Source organism: Aspergillus eucalypticola (assembly GCF_003184535.1).
Source record: "Aspergillus eucalypticola CBS 122712 chromosome Unknown BO83scaffold_1, whole genome shotgun sequence".
Lineage (NCBI taxonomy): Eukaryota > Fungi > Ascomycota > Eurotiomycetes > Eurotiales > Aspergillaceae > Aspergillus > Aspergillus eucalypticola.
The window spans coordinates 300,782-325,137 of record NW_020290275.1 but is presented as its reverse complement, the minus strand read 5'-3'; the positions used below and the strand labels follow the sequence as shown (position 1 = coordinate 325,137).

The window sequence follows — 24,356 nt, the reverse complement described above, 5'->3', positions numbered from 1 at the left end:
ACCTAGTAGTATAATCTTATATGTCCTCCCCATGCTGAACATGAACCAAAACCGCGATACCAACTCATCTCAGAGCCAGAGTGCCACGATAACCCTCTTCAATCAAGCGAAGCATTTAACCACCTCACTTACCCACATAATCAAACTTCTTCGTCGAATGGTTATAAACATACGCATACTCAGCCACATCGAAACCCCAGTCCCCAATAACCTTGGTACTCGCACTACACACATTCCCGGGCTTCTTATCGGTGAAAGCCTGGCAGTATGGCCTGTCCAGCAGTTCATCAGCATCATGATACTCTCAAAAAGACACCAAAAAGCAAATTTCCTAGGTGTAAAAGAGAATAATATTAAACACAGGGGATAAACATACCCAACCTTCGCCTTCTTCCCACTCTTCACCTTAAACCCCGTAATCTCAAACCAACTCCCATCCGATTTGTTCTTCTTAGCGTCATACGATTTGACCTTATTCTTCTGGTAGAAGCTCCGAAGAGACTGCTTCTGTTCGTCTTGCGAGTTGATGGTCACGCCTACGAGGATGGCGCTGCATCATGGCAATATCATTTCGTTAGCTTGTTGCACATCCCCAACAACAACAGAGAGCTAATTATGAACGTAAAGGAGTAGAGATAGGGTATAAACGTACTCCTTCCCTCCCTCCTTCGTCGACGCAAACGGAAACTCCTCCGCCGATACCCATCCCTTATGGTCTCCCCAGGCATTTGTAGCCGGAGACGCTTTCATCCCGTACTTGGCGGGATCTTTGAACGGTTGCTTGTTGGCTGCGCTGCCGGCTTCGACTTGGCGGTTTACGTCTGCAGCGTCGGTGTCGACTTTTTGCCTGTTGTTTATACACCATTAGTTGTTGGTTCCTTTTTTTTTTTCTTTTTCTTTTTTTCTTTTCTTAGTCGAAGGATCAGCAGTTGGGAAAGAGGAGGCATACATCACTGCGGACTTTCCCTTGCAGAGCATCGCCCAGCAATCCACGTCGTAGGTGAGGGCATCTTCGCCGCGGATTTCGATCTCGCCTTTGATGGGGTTGGATTTGCTGTCGCCTGGGTTGGAGCGTGGGTGGAGCTGGAGGGAGAGGTCGTCGGTTGTTGGGTGCGCGAGGGTGTTTGGGAGGGAGAGGAGGATGGTGAAGATTGGAAGGAGGGTTGATGAGAGGATCATTTTGAACTGGGTGTTTGGTGGTTCAGCGGGATAGGGCTTTGAGTGCTTGGTGATGCTGTGTTGGAGTGCATTGTTGCTCGTTCACTTGGTATCTTTATATCGTGTTGTGGATGCTGCTTAGGGGATGGTATTGAGGCTATACTACTGTGGTCTTGTCTATTTTGGGAGGCCTTATTTGGGGTCTGGTGAGATGCTTCATAGTTGATTGGGGATGAGATTGTTGCTTAGATGGTTTGAGAGTGGAACATGTTATCTCAGAACGAAATATCATTGATGCATAGGGGAGATGAAGACAGGGAATTGAAGTATATTGGGGCTGGGAGCACTGCTGGAGGCCTTATCATGGTCTGATGATTGATAGGGGAATTGTTGATGTTGGAAAAGCACATATGCGGTCAGCTTATCAAACATTGTGCTCTTTGATGGGATGAGGGTGAATTCGAGCTGTAGCATGATATATATGCTAGATTTGAAGCACAATGTATGGACATATGATTTGCCCGATGGGTTGATTTAACAAAAGCATGTTGAATCCAGTGGCCCTTGGTGTGTGATTATTTTTTTGATTATAGATGGCTATATAGTACTAAACTGTCCCAAGTCAGTATCCCTAAATTGATGCTGGATGTAAGAGGCTGCTTACTTGGGTGGTATAATAGATGCCAATCCTTGATTGGAATGGATTATTTCGCCAAGTACTACCAGTACTGGCCCCTGTATAAGAGGCCCTGAAGGCTAATAACTCAGCCCTTTCGGCGAAATAAGGGGGGGGGGGGAGGATAATTAGTAGACTTTCAGTGGCATATGCCCTGCACTGGAAGCTGGCAATGACTCGCTCCGCCACAGGCACTAAGAAGCCTACTACTAATCACTGGAGCGGGGTGAGCAGCCTCAAACACAAACTATTTCACTGAACATCAGTCTGACAATTTGCGAGCCTCAGTCTATCCCCATCTCTATTTCAGGTAGTGAAACGGTCAAAAGGAGTGATTTTTGAGCTGCTCTTTGTGTTCTGCAGTCAGCTGAGGACATAAGCAGGCGCTCACGCACAGCACATGACTCTCGCACCTATAGATGAGACAGCAGATGGGCAAAAAAAAACGATATAGAACAGTCAACTACTCTTCAATCGTGGTCCATTTTAATTAGCCAGAAGGGATCTATTTCCTTGAGTCTTGGCGGGAGGGACGATTTCATAGATCTGACAAAGTACGAGGTTGGTTAGGCAGGTGGGCGGACCCACGCCAGGATGTACGAGCCTAATACTGACTATAAGAGCCCCCTCTCATTCTTAGACCCTCAGCCTTGCTTAAACCAACTCGCATTTGCATTCAATACCACTCTCAGTTTACCACTGCCACCTAGCAATCATGACGAGCATTTTCCTATTCTGCACCTCCGACGTGCCGGCAAGCGTATGAAAGCTCCGTTTTGTGAGACTATCAAGTACAACTGACTTCTACTGTCACTACCAGACGATCAACCAATTCATGACAGAGTTCGCTGACGCCAGCGAAGATCCAAATATCTTCTGTCTGGTCCGCACTCCCGATCAGGAACAGTTCGATGAATGGGGCACCGAACCACCTGTGCAAGACTTCACAACAGGCTTCAAAAACGCCCCTGATTCTACTCTCCGCCTCTACACCCAAAATCGGATCGACGAACTCAAGACTGCAGGCAAGGCCGGCGGACTATCTCCCGGATGGCTGGCTAAGCTCGACGAGCAATCCCCGCATGACTCAACCGTGGTTCTGCAGTACCGCAAGATCAAAGCCAACTGGGCTCAGGCATTGGAAGATGCTGAAGAGCAGTATCATATCCCCGGTCAGGCGGACGTTGATGACCAGTATATCTGGTGGAAGTGGCGTGTGCCATTTGCGGATTCTTTCCAGCTATTCAACAGCGTCGACGATGGTATGCCGGATATGATTCGGCTGTTCACTCGACCTGAGTTTGTGGACTCGGAGGGCGTGCTTCATGTAGATGTCCCCCGTCAGATCATCAAGGGGGAGATTCCGGACCCCATTACGGAGAGTGCAAGCTGAGGGTTTGCCGGTCTACCTCTCATATCAACTTGCTGCTTATCTTAACTCTGCTCATCCCCCATACAGCCATGTAACATAAATGGGCTATACATTTGTCAAAACATTCAAGACTCAATGGACATACTCCGTAGTCTTAGATGGCCTTATGGGAGTGGATGGTGTGACGTGATACAACTTTATGGCTGACGTCTCCAGCCTTATGTCGACGTAAGGCAGTGTGGATTGCCACAAACTTCATTCTTGATAACAACCAAGCAATACCGGTGTTAGTCACCCTAATCCTCGAATTCCCCACGCCTGTAAGGAATAGTCAGATGAGCCTCCTAATGTAAGCTGATTCAAAGGCGGTGATGATCTGCCAGCGATAGAGTCCAACTTACCTTGATAGGCAGGCGGGGAGGGCGGCCTGGTGTGGCAGTAGCCCCACCACATTCCCGATGGGGAAATAACCTAGGGGGCGGCGGATCGCATTGGAGAACGGCGGAACCCGTGCCTAAACAGTAGACAGACTCAACCACAATCAGACACATTTCAGCATATCATCATCATGGCTGACGCTCAATTCGACAGTGCGCTGTAAGTGTTGCAGTTTTGGCTTTGCTCTAATACTATGAAGCCTGCCTAGTCCCTGGAGGCGACCGATCCACGCCATCGACCCCGCTTGCTGCCTCCCGCTGACCATCATACCTGCTTCCAGGGACCTGCTCCGGCGCCTCAACCCCCGCGATACGAAGCAAAACCTCCAGGCAATCACCTCCATCGTCCCCGATCTGACCGAGGACCTCCTCTCTTCTGTCGATCAGCCCTTAGAGATCCGCAAGTGCCCCAAGACAGACCGCGACTACCTCCTCTGTGACTACAACCGCGACGGAGATAGCTACCGGTCGCCCTGGAGCAATGAGTTCGACCCCCCGCTGGAAGATGGAACCGTGCCCAGTGAGAGAGTGAGAAAGCTCGAGGTTGCCGCCAACGAGGCATTCGATGTCTACCGTGAGCTGTACTACGAGGGTGGAGTAGGCAGCGTGTACTTTTGGGACTTGGACGATGGATTCGCCGGTGTTATACTCTTGAAGAAGGGTGAGCGAGTGCTGTCTTGTTATTTTAGACTGGCAATTCAAGCTAACATCCTGTTTTGTATAGGAGTTACACCAGGTGCTAAGAGCTCAGGAGAATGGGACAGTATCCACGTCTTCGAGGCTACCGACAGAGCGCGCATGTCCCACTACAAGCTGACTAGCACTGTCATCTTGCACTTGGCTAATGAATCCGAGTCCTTGGGTGAGATGGACCTGAGCGGTAACATGACCCGTCAGGTGGAGGTGGATCTGCCTGTCGAATCGGATGCGAGCCACGTTGCCAATGTTGGTCGGCTTGTTGAGGACATGGAGTTGAAGATGAGGAACCTGCTGCGTATGTCTTTCCTTTGCGGTCGTGAAGCGACTGTTGTTACGTTGCTGGGCTGATTGCTAATCGAACTGTTCTTACAGAGGAGGTATACTTCGGCAAGGCTAAGGATGTTGTGGGTGAACTTAGGAGTAAGTGCAGGTCTAATCAGCTGGCGGGCAATTCCATGCTAATAAGCGGAACAGGTCTCCCTTCCTTGTCCGAATCGAACAGAGATCGGGCTACCCACCTGGAGATGATCCGGTCTATGCACAGCTAGTCGTCTGTTTGTCAGTTAAGGAAGCCATTATAGCGTCGTTTTAGAGGCTGTTATTCATTTACATTTGTTGTATGTATTTCGAGCTCAAGGTTCCTGGGGATCCCAATATTACTCGTATACGATGAACTGCAGGCGTTATGTGATTGTGCGTTGTAAGTACCATTTTCTGTGATGGCCTGGCTAGCCATTCCCGCGAGCAACTCTTCATTGCATAATGCAAAATCAATTGCCAATACATTCAATAAACTTGGGTATCAAAGACAGGCTGTCCGCTTAGCTCCACCTGCAACCACATGGCAAGATATGGTACAGAACTCCAGATAGTAGAGCAATCACCATATTCGCCAATTCAAGGACCGAACCTTATCAAAATTTCGTAAATCATCCCAACATCAATGGCGTCTAATCAACCTCCATCTTCTCCTGCTCGCCCTCTGTTTTCGCTCCCGAGCTCACAGACGCCGGTTTGCTAATCCGCTCCACGAACTCCCTCGCAGCAGCCCACAGCTCTGCCTCCTTATCCTTGCCCACCGTATCCTTCCGACTGTTAAGCCAACTAACATCGAGCGGGTTCGATGATGCGCCCGCTACTCCACCACTGCTCGCACCAGGTAGATTCTCCGCTCTCGACGCTGTGTCCGGCGCAAGAATAGACGCCTCTTCTAGAGCATACACCTGACGACGGAGTCGAACATCAATGGACGAAAGGAGGGCGAAGTATTGCGAAGTGGCCTCCTTGAAGCGGGCTTGGTGGGATGCGAGAGAATTGTCCGAAGGTGACTCGCCCGACCGAGCGTTGGTCAGGGCTTGAATTGCGAGACCCGCGGAATGAATTAGCTTGGCCACATCCTGTAGTGATTTGCGGCGATTAGTGAGGGTGGAAGAAAGCCAATGACACAATATGAATAATATAGTAGCCGGGGTGTTGAGTATCCATCGCTAGCAGGGTAGCATTTCGGTGGTGTCGCGCGGGGAATAATCCCGGGCCTCTATTTCTTTTCTCTTAAACTCACCTTGTCTATTTCATTCAATTGCCGGATTCGATCCGCTGATGTAAAGACTTGGTCTGGCTTGCGGGTGTCTTTGACATCTGTCATTTTGTTTGGTCTTGGTTTTATTTCTTTGTTTATGTTCCAGGCTGCCAGCAGAAGGAAGTAGTTAAGTAGAAGTGACAGGTAGAATTGGCGATGGAGTAACTACTCGATCTGGACCTGCAACCAACAAGCTCCGTCACGTGCTCACTCAGCCCGGGGAACTCTGCTTACTTCAGCCGGGCCCGACGCGCTAGGCCTGAAGCGCGATAGTGCGATATCAGAACTTCAAAACCTCCCGTGAATACTTGCGCGCCTCGTCCTGCCGTCACCCTGCTGGCACTTGCGACTCGCCATTTATCCCGTCTCATCCGCTCGCTCTCCTCTCTCTACATCTGAGGCTACAGATTGATTTGTATCTGATCGTTTAAGCGCCATGTCTGCGCCAGGCGGGGCCCCCAGCCCTGCTCCCCGAAGTGGAAGCATGGGGCCCGGTGGTATGTCTATGCCTCCTCAGCAGCCCATGACCAACGCCGGGCCTGTCACTCCGGGTCCTCCTGCGCCTCCGCCGCCGCCTCCCGGAGGTCCGATGTCGCAGCAGAACCTGAATCAAATAGTAAGTCATTTGTTTTTCTTGAAAATGTCTTTGTTTGTTGTTGGGGTGTACTTTATTTCATTGCGTCATGTGCCTGTGCCTGGACTGCGGTGTGATAGGGTGGTGTGTTACCCCGGTGTATGCTTTACGCACATTGCTTGGTAATGATTATGAACTGAGTCAGTTGTGATTGTAATTTACCCTCACTGAGGGGGTATGGGAATGCCTACGTTTGCTGTCCAAGCTTTCTCTTTGTCATCCACCCTTGCCGTCCATCATGTCGGTCGTATATCGCTACTATTGCGCATCATGCTGTCACGTTATATGTCAACGCTTGTACTAACAGTTTTCAGGTCATCGATTATCTTGCGAAGAAGGGCTATAGTCGTACGGAGGCTATGCTACGTATTGAGTCGGCACATCAAGAAATCGATGGCCGTCCTCCTATGCCCCCTCTTGGCGAAGATGCACGGCCCAAGTACAGGATGGGTTTTGGTTAGTCCTTTTCGGTCTTGATGATACGAAACAGTGCTAACAGTACGTAGACTTGCTCAAGGTTTGGGTTGAAGACAACTTGGATCTTTATAAGGTAAGAAGCAGAATCCTACTCACATGTATCGGATTTATACTTACGTTCTAAAGCCTGAACTGAGACGTGTCCTCTGGCCGCTATTCGTATACACCTTCATCAACATGGTGTCTTCCTTCAAGCCGCAGGATGCCAAGCAGTTCTTTGATCTGAACAAGAACCTCTTCTTGCCTGAGCACACAGAAGATGTGCGGGCATTGGAGCCAATCAGCTTGCCAGAGCATGTGCAAGCCAATTCAACCGCCAAGTTATATCGTACAAACAAGTACCGTTTGGTTCTCAGCAACCCCGCCTTTTCGAACCTCATGCAGTTCCTGGAAAGCAAGCAGAAAGAGGGTGGCTCAGATATGACTGCCATCCTAAGCAGTTATTGTACTATCATCACCAAAGAGCGTACCGCGGACGATAGATTTAGTTTTGCTGCGATGCTGGGTCAAACAGACGGTCAGACATTCCCCAGTGAAGATGAAGGCATTCCTGGGCACCACCCTGGCTCTGCATACACCGGAGACAACCCGAACATGGCGGGAACCTTGCCCAGGCTCAAGCTAGGAAAGCTCCCTCTGGAGCAAGCCCTTGAGACAGATGTTAGGGGCGAGCTGGCGGATGAGGATGCGAAGAACCCTCCAGGCCCAGGTCAGAACACTCTGATTCAAGAGTTTGACCAGATGATCAAGAAGGAAGAGGATGAAGAAGCTCCAACTCGTGCTGATATCCCCTATCCTCCGTCAACTGCTCGAGATGTGGCTATAGAGATTCAGAAGGTTAAGGAGAACCGCGACAGATTCAGGATTGAGGGCAGAACTGGTGGCGTGGGTCCCGCTGTGAGCGTCTGCATGTTCACCTTCCACAACACCTATGATGGGTAGGTAACATGGACTCATTGGTACAAGGTCTTGACTAACAATCAACAGAATCAACTGCTTGGACTTTTCGGATGATCTTATGCTCGTCGCAGCTGGTATGCAGGAGTCATACATCCGGGTCTGGAGCATGGATGGCAAGAAAATTCAATCGACCTACGACAACGTGGATGATACTCCACCTTCGAACTCTCGCCGTCTAATCGGACATTCCGGACCGGTCTATTCAGTGGCATTTGCACCATCGATTACCAAGACGGACAATGCCGTCGCCCCGACGAACGCGCGCTGGCTGCTTTCGTCGTCCGCAGATAAGACCATCCGTCTCTGGTCCTTGGACCTTTGGCAGTGCATGGTGGTCTATAAGGGTCACGACCAGCCGGTTTGGGACCTTCAGTGGGGCCCCTACGGCCATTACTTTGTTTCTGGCGGACACGACAAGACTGCCCGCCTTTGGGTTACGGATCATATCCGCCAACAGCGTATCTTTGTCGGGCACGATCAGGACGTTGACTGCATCTGCTTCCACCCCAACTCGGCGTACGTCTTCACCGGTAGCTCCGACCACACGGTCCGCATGTGGGCCGTCACCACGGGAAATGCAGTCCGCATGTTCACCGGACACACTGGCAACATAACTGCTTTGGCATGCAGCCGCGACGGAAAACTTCTCGCATCGGCAGATGACCAAGGATCCATCCTACTGTGGGACCTTGCTCCTGGCCGACTGCTGAAGCGCATGCGCGGTCACGGAAAGGGCGGAATCTGGTCCCTGAGCTGGAGCGTCGAATCAACAGTCCTAGTCTCCGGTGGTGCTGATGGCACCGTCCGCGTGTGGGATGTGACGGGCCCGGCTCAGGATCCCTCCCAGGGCCGTGTCGTCGGCGAGGGCGGCGCAGGCACTAAGGTCGACGGCAGCAACCAGCCAGCACCCAGCACTACGCAAACCTCAAGTGCGGTCGCCCCGGGTATGGGCAAGAAGAAGGGCAAAGATGTCGTGGTGACGCCCGACCAGATCAGCGCTTTTCCTACGAAGAAGAGCCCGGTCTACAAGGTGAAGTTTACGAACATGAATTTGATCATTGCCGGGGGCGCCTATCTTCCTTGAGTGAGGGACGTGTATGCAATAGCGCCAGATACCCTTTATTCCTTTTCTTCTTTTCCGCATTGATCTATATCATCTTTCTGACGATTCCCTGTCTTCTTATTCCACATTCATGGGCAGGATACTCGGTAGCATGTGGCGTCTTTGGGGGCATTGGCGGTGGGCATTGGTGTTGGTGGCGGCATTGTATTTAATCTAGGATGGAAAGATCCTACTACTAGTTACTATTTTTATCTCAAATACTCAATACAGTTATTTTGAAACAGGACATACCTCCTAGTACATCACCACTTTATACAGCATAAAATAATCTTAAACCTATATTCAACATCTAGTATAGTATACTATAGTTATATCTTCTTAAACAACTCCCCAGCACCAGCACCAGCACCACTCCCAGCCCCCTTCTTCATCGCCGCCGAAGCCTGCAAATCCGCCACCTTAGGCGGCAAAACCAACGCACTGCGATCATTCCTCTTATAAAAATCTACCAAAATCTGCGCCGTTTTGGCCGGTTGATCTTCCTGAATGAAATGGCCTGCTTCCGGCAGGACTTGTAGTTGGTATTTACCTGCAGATACCGATATTAGCATATCATCCACTCAACAACAGTTTCAAAAGTAACCTAAATAATCAACAGGAATAGGATGGGGGAGTATACGCACCCTGCATCTGCCCAATCATCAACTCCTTATCAAGACGATCTGTCCCCGCTAGGAGGAGTAACTTCCCACCACGAGCATCGAGGAACTTGCGACTTAGACCGACGAACCAGTTCTCCCAGAAGGGTTTCGTGGCGGAGAGATTAGTCCGCCAGATCCAGGGTTTGGTGGGGTCGGATGAATTGGGGTCTTCGTAGAGGAGGGAGGGGACGGAGACGCGGGCGGAGGTTTTGTTGCGGATTGTGCGAGAGCGGGTGCTTTACGTCTGATTAAGTAAATGAGTGTGGATGGGGTTGCTTGATGACTTACTGCCATTCTATCCCTGAGGTGATGGATGGGAAGCGCGAGGGGCGGGTCATGAGATAGGTTTCCATGCTTTGGAGGGCGTCCATGGCGGATCCTGGTCCTTGCTGTTAGTACTTATATCCTCCTTTGCTTGTAGTTTGCTTGGTGAGATGAGGTGAAGGCTGGCTTACCCTCTACAACATCCAAAACTGCATATGCTAGTACTTTACTTCCCAGCTCGCCCTGTCTGGCTACATCGGTGATCACCGCACCACCTAGACTATGGCCGACAAGGACCAGATCGGGGAGACTCTCCCAGCCCATTCGGGATTGGGTTTCGTGGACCACGAAGACGAGGTCCCGGTTCAGCGTCTCGAGGCTTAGATCTAGCTCGATGCCCTCGCCCCCGTCCTCGCCTGAGGCGTGGGTAACTGCCGTGCTACCGTGATCGCGTGCATCTATGGACAAGATGCCGGCTTTGGGGATGATTTTGCGGATCTCGCCCGCGCATGCGGCAAATGATAAACCGGATGAGCCGGCGCCGTGGTGCATGACGAAGAGAGGACTGGAGGAGTCTGCTGGTGGTGTGAGATAGACATGGTGAGTGATCTTAGTGTTGTTGGGTGTGTCTATTTGTGTGAGATAGAGCTCCTGGGTGAAGTAGTCTGTCCAGGGGAGGGTTGTTTGTTGGACGGATCTGATAAGTGTGTTAGTTTGGTGATCGCTAGATAGTGAACTGTGGGGGGAGAGGCGGCGGTGTGAGGGCATACGCACCCGCGTCCTGGCCTTGCGAACAATTGTCTGCTGGGTGAGGGAACTATTGTCCCTGTTGATGAGGTCGAGGAAGAGTCATCGTCGTGACTGACCTCCTCGTCGAGGGGTTGCATGGACGGCCCGGTTGGCGGTTGGAGAGGCAGCTTGGCCAGTCTGGACTTGGCAAAAGATTTTTGCAGCTCGCTCATGAAGGCTGCACAGGTTTACTGGGTAGATAGGTAGATGGGGTTGTGAATAGGATCAGCTCTAGGCTTGGAGGTGTGGATGTTGACATTGGAGAGGAGCTTGAATCGGGAGTTGGAGCTGGAGCTGGCGAGTGGATCATGCGGTTGATGGAGGGGATGTTTAGTGGCGGGTGAGAAGATCTGGAGGGGAATGATAGGCGTATGTGCTATTGGCACCACTATGGTCCAGATGTAGGATCTGTAGATTGGATATGGAGTTTTTTTTCCCGTTACAGTTACAGTAGAAATTGTGTCTAAAGTATAAGAGGACTTATAAAAAGATAAGCTGACGGAGGAATGGATTTGCTGCATACCAAGATGGCTGATACCGTACATACCGTATTGTATTGACTGATGATACTTGATGGTATTTTGCAGATCACATTTTTTTTTCCTGGGATCTTTCTCCCAGTGGGTCTTCGATCTTATCAACTGGGGTCTGTATAGAGTGAAATTGATTGTCTATCCACAATTATACTCTAAATTATGGTCTGGATAATATTGAACAAGTATGCACCAGGATGGGTTTCCCCACGGTGCGGCAGGTCAGCTGACCAGGCGTGTGCCTGATGGATCGACGCGCTAATTGTGTACTTCCTGCTTTTCTCTTTGTTCTTAATCTATTGATGTTTTCCCTCCGACTATACCACATACATCCAAAGAGAATCGTCTTCCCCACCATGCACCCATGCCTTGCAATTCCAGTCCAGTCCATCTATTGTCTCACCTCCTTATCCTTGCCATTGACTCTCCATCCTGCATTAGCAAATGGCGGTGATGATATTGTGTCCATGACGGTGACATAAGCCTGCCGTGACGTCACGGCTGAGCATTGCCGCCAGCCAGATGCCAGCCGGTGATGCTCGCAACCATCATGGATCCCCTTCTTGTGTGCTTTTAGGGCCCTCCCGGTTCCACTATCCAGCCATTGCCATGCTGTGACGTCAGCATCTGCCTCATGACTCTCCCCTTCGGCATCCCGATCGATGTCGCGCCTTCGTTTCTTATCATGACCCATCTCGCCCCCGCACCTATCGTTCTATAGAGCACCAGGGTGAAGAAAAGCACAATGGTGTCCCTCAAATTTAGACGAAGCGACGAGTCTGATAGGACCGGCGAGCAGCGCGATCGAGAGGATGAGCGACGACACGATGAGCCAGATGAGCGCACACGACTGCTCCCGCGCGAGCCCCCGGCCTATCTGAGCCCTGATGACCCTGCTGTGAGCTTCGCATAGAAACACCTCCCTTCACGTAGATTATGGCTAACACCAGGCTCGCCAGGTCTCTCCCTACAACCTCTGGGGCATCCGAGCCCTACGAGGCCTCTCCTCCCTCTTCCTTGCCATCAGCTTCATCTGGTGGACCTTCCTTCTCGTCTCCCTCTTCGTCAGTCCACCCATGATGCACTCCCGCGGATCCGGTTTCTTCAGTTTCGCCTACACGACCCTGACAACCGGGTATCTCCTGCTTGGACTCCTATTCTTCGCTATCCCGTCGAAACCCATGTCCATATCCGGTATCATCATCGCCATCTTCCTCCTCATCGACATGATCCTTACTCTAGCCGTCCCTCGCATCCGGCTTGAAGAAGGCTGGGTGGGAGTCGCATCGGTAGTCTGGGCAGCTTTCATCGCTCTCTATACTATCGTCCAGAACCACTCCGTGGCATGGGGTAAGCGGGAGGAAGAGGAGCGTCTGACAGGGCGGCCGGAAACCCGCCGTCCCCTGCGCGAATGGGTCGCGGTTCTCATTCAGACCGTCTTCCTGGTCATTTTCGCTATCATTGTCATCCTGTTTACCGCCACCTTGATCCTTCGCGCCCGCGATGCATCCCTCCCCGCCCCCGGCAAGAAATACTACGTCAACGGCGACAGCTACCAAGTCCACCTCCACTGCGTCGGTAACGCTACCCACAGTCTTCAGAATGACACCCCGACGATCCTCATCGAAGGTGGCGACTGGCCCGTTGAACATACCCTGCAGCCATTCATCCACGATGCATACCAGTCCGGCCTCGTCCCTCGTTACTGCTACTGGGATCGTCCCGGCTTCGGCTGGTCCGACAACGCGCCCTCCCCCTTCTCTGCCGGCATGGCAGCAGATGCCCTATCCGAAGCACTCGCGCTCGCCGGCGAAGAGGGCCCCTGGATCCTCGTTTCGGCCAGTGTTGGTGGCATCTACAGCCGCATCTTCGCCAGTCGCCACCTGCTCGAGATCTCTGGAATCGTTCTGATCGACAGCCTCCACGAAGACTACCTCAGTAACATCGGCTCCCCTGGCCGCGGCTTCACGCTCTGGCTTCGCGGCATCTTCACCCCGCTAGGACTGGACCGTATCGCCGGAGCTATCTTCAAAGGACGCACGCGCGAAGACCGCGTCTACGGCCGCAGCTCCTACCAAACGGGGAAGATCGTCAAGGCGAAATTGCAGGAGAACCTTGTTGCTGAGTCGATGACCTCCTCGGAGATCCAGACGGCCAGACACGTCCAGATGGCGGATACGCCACTTGTGGTGATTAGCTCGGGTATTGAAGTTCGAAAGAGTGAAAAGTGGGCGAAGAGACAGGAGGAGTTGACGAAGATCACGAAGAATCTCAAGAACTTTGATATTGTGAAGGGGGCGCCACATGAGGTTTGGCGCGATGTGGAGGGGAGGAGAGTTATTGAGAAGAGATTGAGTGAATTGGTCAAGAAGGATGAGTAGGGATTGTATTCCTTTTAATATCACTTCTGTTCTTCTTCCTTTCTCTTTTCTTTTTTCTTCGTATTGTGTTCGTGTTTGCTTTCCCCCCTTTTCTCGGCTCGTGATATTCATATTTCTTCACAAATCTAGTCACTTTATCGCTTACAACCCGTGTTTGAAACTCTGCACGATCTTACGAAATTGACGATACATTATGTTGTTATTTTTCCATACTGTACTATATGTACCATATGATACGTACTCAGCTCAATCATTGTTCTATTTCCAAGTAAACCAACTACCCCGAGAATTAGAGAATTGACATTTGATCATGAAAGTAATAGAGGCAGGTCAATGTAAGTATCCCACGTAATGATAAGTGGGAGTATAGTTCATATTCAAGTGGCTTGGATGCACCATGCTATACTTTGTAAATATATTCCCGATTTCCCCTGCTTCCCCCTTTCCCCAATTTCCATTCCTTCCTTCCCTTGTTAATTCCCATGCCCTTTTCTCCGGCTCGTCCTCCGCTTTAGGTACACGCATGTGCGGCACGGACAAACGATTGTATATGTATTGGAAGTAGGAGATGATCGATATAGAATGGTGCTGACTGAGACGTTGCGGTTGAGGTTGAGGTTGAGATGGAGCCCGAGACACAGAGTGACATAGTAATGGACAGGCAGAAAGAGGTAAGATATAGAGATAGACGGAAGGAGATTTGGGATAGGTTGGGATTCGGTCATCGGACTAGTCAACAAAAGAATTTCATTCTAGACTAGCTCCCTTAAACCTCTTAGCAAGACGTTCACTTTCAGATTTGGGAGACTCGGGCCTGAGATGAGAGGAGGAAGAGGTAGATGAGGGGAGGGAACGTTTTCCGGGGTTGTAGGGCACTGAACGTGGCGGGTAAGGCTCGGGTGTGGGCAGCCAGGGGCGCTTAGGGGGGCGCTCACCACTTTCCTGAAGAATGGTCACCAGGGTAGCCCATCCAGAGGTGTTGATCAGCTGCAGGCCATCTGCGGGGGCACGTTGCGTCGCGACGCGGCATAGTAGGGCTTCTTCGTCCTGTGAGAAGGTGGGTGGTTTGGGTTAGGACGGTTTGCTCCTGAATGGAAGGAAGTCATGTAGGCGATGAGGGTTTACCTTGTTGAATGTCGACAGGGAGTGCAGGAAGCACAGCATGTGGAAGTCCGAGACGGCTCGGATTGCTTTGTCCGGGTCGCCGTGGGTTACTAGCTTCTTCGCTACGTGGATGAGCTCCTGGCTCTCGCCGATGACTTCGCGGTTCTCGATGGGGAAGCTGCTGTCGGTGAATAGGGGGGAGGCGTCCGTTGGGAAACCGTGTGTCAAGGTGACCAGGAGGTACTCGACGGGGAAGCTGGGTTTCGCGTTTTGCTGAGCGCTGATGCCGTACTCGTTGATCTTGCGATAGAAGACCTCGGGGATATACCGCGACTTGTTCTCGGTGTCGTCGTCCTCGGATTGCACCAGCATGACAGAGGGTTCTGCCGATGGTTCAACAATGTCCGCGCGGACCATCTCGACGGCCGCTACTGATGCCTGGTAAGCACTGATTGCAATGGCGCCCTCCTCGTCACCACTCAGCACACAGGTGACAAAATTCGAGCCGAAGCGGCCTGTTCGGCTCCATTTCGTGGCCTTCGGGTGTTGCGCTTGCAACCGCGCCGCAAAAGCAATCTCCAAGGAGGACAAATAGTAGGAGTCGATGTGTCGTTTGCAGATCACCGAACCGTCTCCACGACCTGCGTCCAGTAGGTCCGTAAAGATCACGCCAATCCTCTCCAAACCACATAGATGTGCAACCTCGTCCACCTCCTTTTCGTTGGGCCATTCATGGAGCGTAACTCCATCCACCTCATCCACTTGCGGTGGCTCATAGATGGCCTGGACCACGGCTTTCACACCCAGCGGAACCTCCTTATACTCCTCATAGGTACCGTAGAGAAACCCTAACCTCTGAGCGCCCGACTTCCGCCAAAAGTCGAGCAGCGAGTTAATGAGATCCGGCGAGGAGAACTCCACGTGGTCCACCATCCGGAACTCTTGCGGCTGCAGACTGATCGCACTCGGCTGGCACTTGGTGCAAATGCCCTCCGGCCACTGCGGGTGTCCAGAGGGACAGTCTCGCCGTACCCGATAATACGGCTCACTAAGCGGGGGCATGAACGAGCTGTTGAGTTCGGCTTTGTTGGTCGAGGCGTTGATTTTCCGCAGGTACGAATGGAACGAGAGGTGTTTGATCTTCTTCTCCGCCAAATACTTGGGGTCGTAGGGCTCGAGCGGCATGCAGTAGTCGCACATTCCCTTGGGGCCGTGTCGGCAGAACTTCGTATCCAGGCCTCGCTTGATCTTCCCATCCTTCTTGTCCAGCATATCATCTAGCGGCGATTGTTGCACCACGTCCCAAGGGTTCTTGATGGTGGCGGTAGGCGAGCTCGGCTGCGGAGGGCGGAAGGTTACCGTTTCGCTTTGGGGCACGGGAGCTCCATTTAGACGTCGCGAAGCTTCACCCGCGCTGTGGGTTATGTGGCCGTTGGCTGTGCCATTCTGTTGTCCTTGGTTTTCTTGATACCCGATGAAGAGCTTATCGCCGTGCCTGACAGGAAAGAATTGAGCAGTGTTAGTAGCTGTGACAGGTAACCTAGAGCGGCGCAGAAATGTCAAACATGCGGGTCTCAACTCACTTCAATCCAACTTTGTCCAATCCCACGCCATCTAAGCTGTTAAGAAGTCTTTCTTCACCACCGGTGCCGATGGGCCGGTTGGAGAGAGTGATAGATGAGGGATCGACGTTCGGAGGGAGGCGTTCTAGGATCTAGAAGAGGGCATATAAGCACTCATTCGAGCTTTGAGTACTACGCCATAAGATATAGGAAACACACCTGTGGCTGTAGAGACGGGAACAGTTCTTGCGGGTTGACCGTCAACCGGAACTGGCCGTTGCGGCTTTCGAACCTCAGTACGATCGGGCGTGACGCCATAGTGGTGACACCCTAGCAAGAAGGGATTGGACTGACTAATAGAGTTGAATCAATGTTTGTGCGGCTTAAGTAACTCATCAAACTCATCAGATCATGGCCGAGGGCGGGAGGGGGAGAGAGGAGAGAGAAGTTGAAAGAGAGAGAGAGAGAGAGAGAGAGAGAGAGAGAGAGTTGAGAGAGCTTGGAGAGCCGATTAAGGCGGCAGCGGAGCTCTATCGTCATTGCACGCCGTTACCGCCTGGTACCACCCCGCGGTCTCATCTCCGCTGACAAATGGTGTATTTCTGGTAATCCAGATACTTCCCTCGTCAACGCATCCATAGCTTATTTATGATTACACATACTTCTAAGTCAAGAGATGTATATTTATATATATTTATGAAGTGTATATTCATTTATTATGATTCTGTTCTATTATATTATGGAAATAGCATCACAACAACAACAACAGACCCAGTCCTCCGAATTAAACGCCAGTATCCAATCCAACCCGGTCAAAGCAAAGCAAGGCACGAATGAAACTGCAGGGTATCAAGTGCAAATCGATTTACATAATGGTGCACTTCTTAGGCAAACCACATGGTCCCTCGTTACTCTTGTATGCATCACTCGCTCCCTGAATGCCCTGACCATTCTTGGCTGGCGCAGGCTGGGAGTTCGGAGTCTGGGTCGTCTGTTTTTGCGACGCTGCTGCGGCCGCCGCAGGCTGCGACTCCGACTTGGCCTGCTCGCTACCATGTAGTCAAGCGAAGTTGTGGGCAGCAACGTGCTCGTAGAAGGCCTTGCCCTGGGCCTCAGCAACCTCGAGCTCGAGAGCGCTGGGCTGGCGGGAGCCGTCGGCACCCTGTAGAAAAGAAAAGTCATCAGCATATTGTCGCCAATAGAAACGGTCCGGTGTCGCTTTTTGGAAGAGAAAAACTTACAGCAAAGGTACCAGCACCCCAGGCGCTACCACCGTGAGCCTCGTTGAGGTTGGACAGCTGGGCGAAGACGGTCTTGTAGCCGAGAGGAACGTAGACGAAACCGTGGTGGGCGAGGGTGCTCATGGCAGCAAGGCAGGTGGACTCCTGACCACCACCCTGGGTACCGGTGGAAACGAAGAGACCAGCGTACTTGCCCCAGTAGCCACCGGAGGCCCAGATACCACCAGTGCGGTCCCAGAAGGCCTTCCACTGAGCGGGGAAGTTACCGTACCGAGTGGGGATACCGAAGAGAACGGCGTCGTACTCAAGGAGGGTGTTGGCCTCAGCAATGGGGTAGCTGGACTTGGGGGGAGCGTGCATCTTAGCCAGAACATCGTCGGAGAGGGTCTCGGCGATTCTAGACGGCATAGGTTAGTCACCGGGACAATTGCGATGAACTTCAGTTGCAGCTATTGACATACTGGAAAATGTCGGCGGAACCGCCAGCAGCCTCAATACCCTTCTTCTCAGCCTCGGCCAGCTTGAGGATGTGGCCGTACATGGAGTACTGTAATTGATTGGCCCATTAGTCCTGCGGATTTCCAATATTGTGAGGTCACAAAACGGTGGGATATCACTTACGAAGACGATAGCGATCTTGGGAGCCATGGTGATGGTGGGGTGGTGGGGTGAACCTGGAGGGGGAAAGACGAGAGAGAGAAGAAGGGCACAAAGGAGGAAGAGGTTGCTTCTGATGAAAAGAAGATAAAGACAAGCGAATGGGTCCGGCCATGGTGGCCAGACTTTATAGCCTCGAGAGGAAGGGGGGGGAAAGGTACTGTGGTTGAGGAGCTCCGCAACTCAAAGCAGCTTTCTCTCACTCAGCGTTTGGCAAGCATCTGTAATCGATTACTACAGTACCGTTCGCCTGTTCCCGTACGGACCCTGTCTCCCTGGCACGATGATTGGTCCCCAGGTACCTAAAAGTGGAATCCCAGAGCCACTCGGCGTGATGCCATCCAATCAATCTTGATTGTGGAGCCTTACGGATCATTGACAAATGGAGCTCGGATGGACTCGACTGGCGCTGAACGATCTCTTATTCACCATCTCATAAGCCCCTCCTCTCGTCCCCTCCCCGTGGGAACAAGCAATGGAAACACCTTTGGCGGCACGGGTTTGAACCCTCCTCTTTTTGGGAATTGAAGGGCCCCAAATAAAGATTAGGGAATTCTGACAATCTGCTTTCTCATCTTCACGTTACTAACTAGGGGTATCTGCTTGTTCTGTGAGCTGATAGTCATGATGTCATCTGGATAGCACCTAATCACTGTCGACTAATAGAGAGTCTCTCACATTCCTACTGTGGAATAGCTGCTCTCTCGTTGTTTGTTAGGGGTTGCTGCTGACGCTCACTTGGCCCTATATACAGTGTACACTCTACACAGTAACCTAGTTGGCTATTGAGTAGCGGAAATCCGTGCACGGTCTGGCTAGACCGTCCATCGACTCCCGTACCCAGCCCCATATTAGATTGTCCCGGTATCTCTAATAGACACCATATTCCCAATCGAGCTAAAGCACCAGCTCTGCTTCATCATCATTCTTATCGCATATTCCTTCAGTCAAATTTCTATCTCCCTACTATGTATCCTCAGATACACGACAAAGATAATTCAAATGCAACATTGATAGATCTAACCATGTAAAATAAGTGTAAACATGCCTCTCAGCTGGGTATCTCGACGATTTTGTAAACTCAAATCTGCAAAATGAATACAACCAACCCCTTTCCCCTACCACCATCATCATCATGTTCATCTTCATCATCATCTTCTTCTTCTATCCGCGTCCACGTCCCCGGTACCGACCCCGCATGAAGCCCCCACCGCGACCACGCTCACTCCTCCACTCCCTCTCACGCTCCTTCTCCTTCTCCTGCTCCTCCCGGATCAAGGCCCGTTCCCGCTCCAGCTCCTCTTCGGTCTTCTCGACCCGGATTTGCGGACGGGGGAGGTTCTCCGACCACCGGGGATGAGCATCCACGCAGGCCTTGCCGTCCGGACAAAACCCAGCCAAGTAGTATTGACACAAGCGGCGACGAACATGCCGCTTGGCACATAGGGGTCCCAGCTCGCAGAATCCCCGGTCGTAGTGTTCACAGGGGGGCAGACGCGCCTGCTCCCGCACGTGCTGATACAGGCAGTCATCGCCATTGGGACAGTAGCCGGACCGCGAGAAGGACTGGCATTCCGGCATGCGGCGGAGGTTGTATTCATGAAGGTACTCGCACTTGAGACCCTTTTTGCAGAGTCCCTTGAGGAAATGCTTGCAGACCAGCGACCCATGTGTGGTTGACGGTGCTAGTCCCGACGCGGTGGTGGTCGACGTGGTGACACGCGATGGGGTCGGGTGGCGATCGGGACAGGCTGGTCCCAGAGGGCAGTGGCCTTCGCTGTAGGCTTTGCAGACGGGTACATCACTGGCGAGGCCGAAGCCGTAGCTCTGGCGGAGGAAGGGGACGAAGGAGAAGTCATCAAAGCTCGGGTCGCGGGGACTGTTGGAGGTAAGCACGCGTGATGCTGCATGGCTCACGTCTGCCGTCATGTTGATAGGTTTTGTGTTGAATGACAAGAGGGTACTAGGAAGGATAGAGAGGTAGAGCAGGAGCTTTTTGCTCGTCGACACGTTTGAGCGGAGGTCCTTGCTTTGTTTGCAGTCAATCAGATTGACTGAGATGGGCTAAAATATAGACCCAATTAATGCCCTATTGCCTTGCAAAGTGTTTGGCACCCTCAGACACTTAAGCATATGGAAGAGAGCAGAGTTGGAGAATGGATGAATGATCAGTCGGCATCGGATGAGTCCAGACGAGCGACTCGGAGCCTTGAAAGGGCAGTATGTTGGAAGAGGAAGGCGGTGGCAAATATAGCATGCTTATTCAGCAATCCCATCGTGGAAGTCCATCGAACCATGTGAATAATGGTAGAACGCATGACGAGCTGAAGAGCAGAAGAGCGTAATTCGAGTTAGCATCTACTAGTTACTTCTACAGTGAAATTCGGTTGTCCAAAAGGGATCCCTCGTCGATGCTTATTCCCCGCCCTTGTTTGGGCACAGTCAGCCATCCATGCTGCAGCGAGACGTACCCCGTCTTTCGTAGATGGTTGACGGCAGCCTGGGGGAGCGCCGGGCCCAGTTGCAGCAGGCCAATGGGTACGTTTCCCAGGCGCAGGCAAGCCTGGCTGCCCCTGCATACGAGCATTCCTACGACTTACGAGATCACATGGTCCGTTGCTCGATGGGTCTGACGCCCGACTCCCTGCTCGACTGTGAGAAGGATGCATGTTGTACAGTGTAACTTTGAAACTGGGGAATAGCCCGGGGAATAACCCAATTCCGGTGAGCAGCACAACCTCAATGTTCCCATGCTTCCTCCTCCCTTTTTTATCCATCATCTTCTTTCCTTGTAGTGAATAGCTTCAGCAACAATACCGGCGCGGTTGTCGGCGCTCCGGAGCGGCTCCTGTCGCGGGCGAGTAACGCGCCGGAGAAAAAGTGTACTTGACGCTAAGAACCCGAGGATTGTCTCACCCCTCCTCGTTCTCGGTGCCTATTCGCTCGGGGATCAGATGCACATTCAGTATGGGTGAAAAGGTCTCCCACTCAGCATCAAGGTAATTGAGTCGCGGTCCTTGATGCGGGGATGGGGCGTCACTAGTCCTACAGGTTAGTCGTCCGCGGCTGCGTCTCCCCCACAACCAACATTTCCCTCAGACGAATGCAAAAGGGAAAAAATAAAATAAGAAAAAAAAGCAACGATGGTGGGAACTCTAACTGCAGCCATAAGAAATTAGTGGGCAAAAACTGCATTTTTCAACCCAGTCGATCCCCCAGTCCGATCCGGAACAACCGAGCGAATACTTCATAAGGATTACTGAGCATCTCCCCCATTGTGGCCAATCGCTGCAATGCTGATACATCCCGGCAGTTGCTCTGGATATATTGCATCAGCAGTCGATCGCTGAATTGACCTCTCCTCAGTCAGAATCAATAGTCCCGTGCGACGAGTCTATTATCTCATCGCGAGCTATTCGAGTTTTGGAGAAAGAAGGCTTAGTGACAGACGCCACTGTGAGTGGACTTTTGCGAGGTCTCAAAGCACCAGGATCTCACCGGAGAGTATCGAGAGGGTAAGACCCGGGTCTTAAAAACAAACCTTAGCCAGCCGCGTCCTCTAGCGGGTACATCAGATGAAGAGGGCGAACGTTCCGGGGCGGCCAATGATCAACACGATCGCTTGATCTGCTCCTCCGACCTGGGAACCTGGGACAGCAAAAGGCGGGGTGACAACGTTTGGACCGTGTCTGGGGCTGTGGCTGGTCATCATCAGATGCTCCCATCGTCGGATGTTGATCTGATTGACTAGCCCAGGTCACTGCTGATGGAGGAGGGGGAACCGACCGAAATAGGTCCCTAACCTTAGCAGCCTGCATGACAAAGCTGCATAGGATGTTGCCTGCAAATCGGCCGCATTGCAACCCTAGAAACGAGAATACGTGCGTGAGTAGTACGTGGTAGGGTACAGGGAAGGGTAGTTGTAAAAAAAAGCCAAGTACCTGGATCATGGAAAGAGTGGGATGATACTGATGTAGCCACTGCGTCGGGTCGACTCAAGTGGTTGTACGTGGTTTGGCCGGAGGAACGAAAGAAGCAGCTTTCGTTGTTGTTGTCGTTGTCGTTGCTGTTGCTGTCGCCGATGTTGTTGGTTCATCCTGGTTGCCTTCTTTCCTTCCTGCCAGTCCATCCATCATCAGTTCCGTTGCAGTGTCTCTCTCCCGTTGCTCCTGCTGCTTCTGCTGCAGATCAAAGGGTTTAAATTGCTCGAAACCTCAGCAGGAAAAAAAGAAAACACCCACTGCCACACTAATCGTACGATCCCTTACCTTCTCCATACTCGCGTGGGGGGAGCAAATCAAAAAGTCCCCAATTCGCATCACCAAAACCAACAAGCCCTTCCACACGTGACGCTGGCCATTCTGGGGCTTGTTCCATCTTTAATCCTCGCATCACGATCTTAAGCTTATTTTTCTATAATTTGACCTCACATCCTGGTCCTCGGAGAGTCAATCTTCCCCTTCCATTAGTTCTACTGCAACCTTGTTCCCCTCCCCCTCCACCACTGCCGGCCATGTTTTCCGGCTCCTCCCTCTTTCCGCACTGGCGGCGCAAAGCAGCCGAACGCTCCAGTAATAGTTCCTACGAGGTGCCCTTCTTCTTGAACGCTGCCTATTATCCCAATTGGAGGATATACCGGAAACAGCCTCCGTCGGCCCTTCGATTGGGCTTCATTTCCCATATCTTCTACGCGTTTGCATGGTACTAGTAACCTCAAGTCGGCACCATGCTGATGGTCCCAGTCCATACACAGAGACAGTTGTTAACCAGCCTGCTTTCTTCGTTCACAGGGTTAAAGAAGATGGTACCGTTTATGTAACCAGTCCTCTCCCCCTATTGTGAGGGGCTGATCTCGCTGACAGGACATGCTTCCAATAACAGCTCAGTGACGAATGGGCTGATGCACAAATGCCCGTCGACGGCACTAACGGCTGCCTGCGGGCCTTTGCGCAACTGAAGCCGCAGTATTCTAAAATGAAGCTCATTCTTTCAGTCGGAGGAGGCGGCAAGGGCAGCGAGAACTTCGCCCAAGTGGCCCGCAGTCAAACTCGCACCGAGACGTTTGCTCGGAGCGCGAGGGCGCTGGTGGACCAGTTTGGTCTGGATGGTATCGACGGTACGTGCGATGGATCCCAGCCCCTCCCTCCTTATCATCATGGATGCGTCATGTCAGTATCTACTTTGCAGAAAATAAGGTAAAATTGTGTGCATGCCCTAAGGCTAACCAACCGTGTGCTGGCCCAACAGTGGACTGGGAATACCCCTCCGACCCACAAGAAGGATCGGACTATATCCGTCTGCTGGCGCGACTGCGCGAAGTCCTCCCGGCCCCGCGTTATGTTCTGGCATCTTGTCTGCCGGCCGGTCCATGGGCTCTCCGCAACATCGACCTTTCCAAGGCGCAACTCTATCTCGACCTGATCAATATCATGGCGTATGATTTCTCGGGCCCCTGGGAGAACCAGTCGGGTCATCAAGCCCAGCTCTTCAGCAAGCATCCCGCAGCGATTTCTTGCCAAAACTCCATCTCATACATACTCAACCAGGGCGTCGATCCCAAGAAGTTACTTCTCGGGATCCCCGCGTATGGCCGCTCGTTCCTGGGTAGCAGTGGAGTTGGTCAGCGGTATGTAGGCTGTGGCGGTGAAGACGGCGTCTTCGACTATAGCCAGCTGCCGCGACCGGGAGCCAAGGAGCATCACGACAGCAGTCTGGGAGCAGCATACTGCGTAGGCGGTGATGGCGGGTTTGTCACATATGACACGCCCCAAACAGTCCAGCAGAAGGCGAAATTCGTCACGAAAATGAAGCTGGGTGGGCTATTCTATTGGCATATTGGAGGCGACGCGCGGGGACCGCGAAGTCTGATTGAGACAGGGTATAACACATTGCATGACATGTAGTTTTCCTTTCTATCTCATTGTTAGTATAGTTCAGGTCGGGAGTTCTTTTGTTCAAGGGAAAGTAAGAGAGTGTCAAGACAAAGAAAAACAAAGGCCAAAAAGTTATACCAGGGGAGGCATCCAATAGGAGGCACACGTGACTGATTCTGTTTGTTTAGCCATTGTT

The 24,356-nt window shown here is 51.9% G+C and overlaps 11 protein-coding genes across 11 annotated transcripts; 5 read left to right on the top strand and 6 right to left on the bottom strand.

Annotated features, from left to right (window-relative positions):
* Window positions 1-124: 124 nt before the first annotated feature.
* BO83DRAFT_422178 (uncharacterized protein) lies at window positions 125-1,179 on the bottom strand (the record flags this gene model as incomplete). Its single annotated transcript, XM_025535024.1, has 4 exons — window positions 125-272; window positions 377-550; window positions 653-847; window positions 950-1,179. The coding sequence occupies 4 exons, from the start codon at window positions 1,177-1,179 to the stop codon at window positions 125-127; spliced, it is 747 nt and encodes a 248-aa protein (XP_025393139.1).
* A 1,194-nt stretch (window positions 1,180-2,373) lies between these two features.
* BO83DRAFT_373960 (uncharacterized protein) lies at window positions 2,374-3,291 on the top strand. The gene is made up of 3 exons (XM_025530087.1): window positions 2,374-2,408; window positions 2,458-2,594; window positions 2,655-3,291. Exons 2-3 carry the CDS (start codon window positions 2,550-2,552, stop codon window positions 3,225-3,227), a joined length of 618 nt encoding a protein of 205 aa, XP_025393138.1. The 5' UTR covers window positions 2,374-2,408; window positions 2,458-2,549; the 3' UTR covers window positions 3,228-3,291.
* Window positions 3,292-3,774: 483 nt separating this feature from the next.
* Window positions 3,775-4,934, top strand: cap2 (F-actin-capping protein subunit beta; the record flags this gene model as incomplete). Its single annotated transcript, XM_025533026.1, has 5 exons — window positions 3,775-3,803; window positions 3,844-4,304; window positions 4,368-4,637; window positions 4,715-4,772; window positions 4,817-4,934. 5 exons carry the CDS (start codon window positions 3,775-3,777, stop codon window positions 4,932-4,934), a joined length of 936 nt encoding a protein of 311 aa, XP_025393137.1.
* Window positions 4,935-5,143: 209 nt separating this feature from the next.
* BO83DRAFT_373956 (mediator of RNA polymerase II transcription subunit 11) lies at window positions 5,144-6,045 on the bottom strand. Its single transcript, XM_025530086.1, has 2 exons — window positions 5,904-6,045; window positions 5,144-5,739 (listed from the first exon to the last, which is right to left on the bottom strand). The coding sequence occupies exons 1-2, from the start codon at window positions 5,985-5,987 to the stop codon at window positions 5,293-5,295; spliced, it is 531 nt and encodes a 176-aa protein (XP_025393136.1). The 5' UTR covers window positions 5,988-6,045; the 3' UTR covers window positions 5,144-5,292.
* Window positions 6,046-6,263: 218 nt separating this feature from the next.
* On the top strand, window positions 6,264-9,336 carry BO83DRAFT_373955 (putative transcription initiation factor TFIID subunit). Its single transcript, XM_025530085.1, has 5 exons — window positions 6,264-6,537; window positions 6,870-7,011; window positions 7,062-7,105; window positions 7,159-7,970; window positions 8,020-9,336. Exons 1-5 carry the CDS (start codon window positions 6,358-6,360, stop codon window positions 9,074-9,076), a joined length of 2,235 nt encoding a protein of 744 aa, XP_025393135.1. The 5' UTR covers window positions 6,264-6,357; the 3' UTR covers window positions 9,077-9,336.
* A 25-nt stretch (window positions 9,337-9,361) lies between these two features.
* ppe1 (putative ribosomal protein/carboxylic ester hydrolase (Ppe1)) lies at window positions 9,362-11,259 on the bottom strand. The gene is made up of 5 exons (XM_025528935.1): window positions 10,795-11,259; window positions 10,212-10,717; window positions 10,045-10,135; window positions 9,739-9,992; window positions 9,362-9,644 (listed from the first exon to the last, which is right to left on the bottom strand). Exons 1-5 carry the CDS (start codon window positions 10,980-10,982, stop codon window positions 9,424-9,426), a joined length of 1,260 nt encoding a protein of 419 aa, XP_025393134.1. The 5' UTR covers window positions 10,983-11,259; the 3' UTR covers window positions 9,362-9,423.
* A 387-nt stretch (window positions 11,260-11,646) lies between these two features.
* Window positions 11,647-13,993, top strand: BO83DRAFT_351200 (uncharacterized protein). The gene is made up of 2 exons (XM_025528934.1): window positions 11,647-12,240; window positions 12,302-13,993. Exons 1-2 carry the CDS (start codon window positions 12,088-12,090, stop codon window positions 13,721-13,723), a joined length of 1,575 nt encoding a protein of 524 aa, XP_025393133.1. The 5' UTR covers window positions 11,647-12,087; the 3' UTR covers window positions 13,724-13,993.
* Window positions 13,994-14,057: 64 nt separating this feature from the next.
* Window positions 14,058-16,844, bottom strand: npl4 (nuclear protein localization protein 4). Its single transcript, XM_025530084.1, has 4 exons — window positions 16,609-16,844; window positions 16,411-16,541; window positions 14,849-16,322; window positions 14,058-14,770 (listed from the first exon to the last, which is right to left on the bottom strand). Exons 1-4 carry the CDS (start codon window positions 16,705-16,707, stop codon window positions 14,471-14,473), a joined length of 2,004 nt encoding a protein of 667 aa, XP_025393132.1. The 5' UTR covers window positions 16,708-16,844; the 3' UTR covers window positions 14,058-14,470.
* Window positions 16,845-17,120: 276 nt separating this feature from the next.
* Window positions 17,121-18,427, bottom strand: pst2 (putative NADH-quinone oxidoreductase Pst2). The gene is made up of 4 exons (XM_025528150.1): window positions 18,252-18,427; window positions 18,092-18,177; window positions 17,631-18,027; window positions 17,121-17,551 (listed from the first exon to the last, which is right to left on the bottom strand). Exons 1-4 carry the CDS (start codon window positions 18,276-18,278, stop codon window positions 17,450-17,452), a joined length of 612 nt encoding a protein of 203 aa, XP_025393131.1. The 5' UTR covers window positions 18,279-18,427; the 3' UTR covers window positions 17,121-17,449.
* An 806-nt stretch (window positions 18,428-19,233) lies between these two features.
* Window positions 19,234-20,629, bottom strand: yth1 (cleavage polyadenylation factor RNA-binding subunit YTH1). Its single transcript, XM_025530083.1, has one exon. It carries the CDS (start codon window positions 20,214-20,216, stop codon window positions 19,452-19,454), a length of 765 nt encoding a protein of 254 aa, XP_025393130.1. The 5' UTR covers window positions 20,217-20,629; the 3' UTR covers window positions 19,234-19,451.
* Window positions 20,630-22,800: 2,171 nt separating this feature from the next.
* Window positions 22,801-24,190, top strand: BO83DRAFT_422168 (glycoside hydrolase family 18 protein; the record flags this gene model as incomplete). Its single annotated transcript, XM_025535023.1, has 4 exons — window positions 22,801-22,979; window positions 23,030-23,102; window positions 23,169-23,403; window positions 23,535-24,190. The coding sequence occupies 4 exons, from the start codon at window positions 22,801-22,803 to the stop codon at window positions 24,188-24,190; spliced, it is 1,143 nt and encodes a 380-aa protein (XP_025393129.1).
* Window positions 24,191-24,356: the final 166 nt, after the last annotated feature.

Excerpts from the sequence above, each read along its gene's own strand:
- BO83DRAFT_373955 (XM_025530085.1), top strand. The coding sequence starts at position 6,358 with ATGTCTGCGCCAGGCGGGGCCCCCAGCCCTGCTCCCCGAAGTGGAAGC. Across the intron at positions 6,538-6,869 it reads AGCAGAACCTGAATCAAATA|GTCATCGATTATCTTGCGAA; the intron begins GTAAGTCATTTG and ends AACAGTTTTCAG. Across the intron at positions 7,012-7,061 it reads CAAGTACAGGATGGGTTTTG|ACTTGCTCAAGGTTTGGGTT; the intron begins GTTAGTCCTTTT and ends AACAGTACGTAG.
- pst2 (XM_025528150.1), bottom strand. The coding sequence starts at position 18,278 with ATGGCTCCCAAGATCGCTATCGTCTTC. Across the intron at positions 18,178-18,251 it reads CCAAGATCGCTATCGTCTTC|TACTCCATGTACGGCCACAT; the intron begins GTAAGTGATATC and ends AATCAATTACAG. Across the intron at positions 18,028-18,091 it reads GGTTCCGCCGACATTTTCCA|AATCGCCGAGACCCTCTCCG; the intron begins GTATGTCAATAG and ends TATGCCGTCTAG.
- BO83DRAFT_351200 (XM_025528934.1), top strand. The coding sequence starts at position 12,088 with ATGGTGTCCCTCAAATTTAGACGAAGCGACGAGTCTGATAGGACCGGC. Across the intron at positions 12,241-12,301 it reads TGAGCCCTGATGACCCTGCT|GTCTCTCCCTACAACCTCTG; the intron begins GTGAGCTTCGCA and ends CAGGCTCGCCAG.
- ppe1 (XM_025528935.1), bottom strand. The coding sequence starts at position 10,982 with ATGAGCGAGCTGCAAAAATCTTTTGCCAAGTCCAGACTGGCCAAGCTG. Across the intron at positions 10,718-10,794 it reads TTCGCAAGGCCAGGACGCGG|ATCCGTCCAACAAACAACCC; the intron begins GTGCGTATGCCC and ends CACACTTATCAG. Across the intron at positions 9,645-9,738 it reads GATGATTGGGCAGATGCAGG|GTAAATACCAACTACAAGTC; the intron begins GTGCGTATACTC and ends CGGTATCTGCAG.
- BO83DRAFT_373960 (XM_025530087.1), top strand. The coding sequence starts at position 2,550 with ATGACGAGCATTTTCCTATTCTGCACCTCCGACGTGCCGGCAAGC. Across the intron at positions 2,595-2,654 it reads CCTCCGACGTGCCGGCAAGC|ACGATCAACCAATTCATGAC; the intron begins GTATGAAAGCTC and ends TGTCACTACCAG.
- BO83DRAFT_373956 (XM_025530086.1), bottom strand. The coding sequence starts at position 5,987 with ATGACAGATGTCAAAGACACCCGCAAGCCAGACCAAGTCTTTACATCA. Across the intron at positions 5,740-5,903 it reads AATTGAATGAAATAGACAAG|GATGTGGCCAAGCTAATTCA; the intron begins GTGAGTTTAAGA and ends AAATCACTACAG.
- yth1 (XM_025530083.1), bottom strand. The coding sequence starts at position 20,216 with ATGACGGCAGACGTGAGCCATGCAGCATCACGCGTGCTTACCTCCAAC.
- npl4 (XM_025530084.1), bottom strand. The coding sequence starts at position 16,707 with ATGGCGTCACGCCCGATCGTACTGAGGTTCGAAAGCCGCAACGGCCAG. Across the intron at positions 16,542-16,608 it reads TCCCGTCTCTACAGCCACAG|ATCCTAGAACGCCTCCCTCC; the intron begins GTGTGTTTCCTA and ends GCCCTCTTCTAG. Across the intron at positions 14,771-14,848 it reads CCCTGTCGACATTCAACAAG|GACGAAGAAGCCCTACTATG; the intron begins GTAAACCCTCAT and ends ACCTTCTCACAG.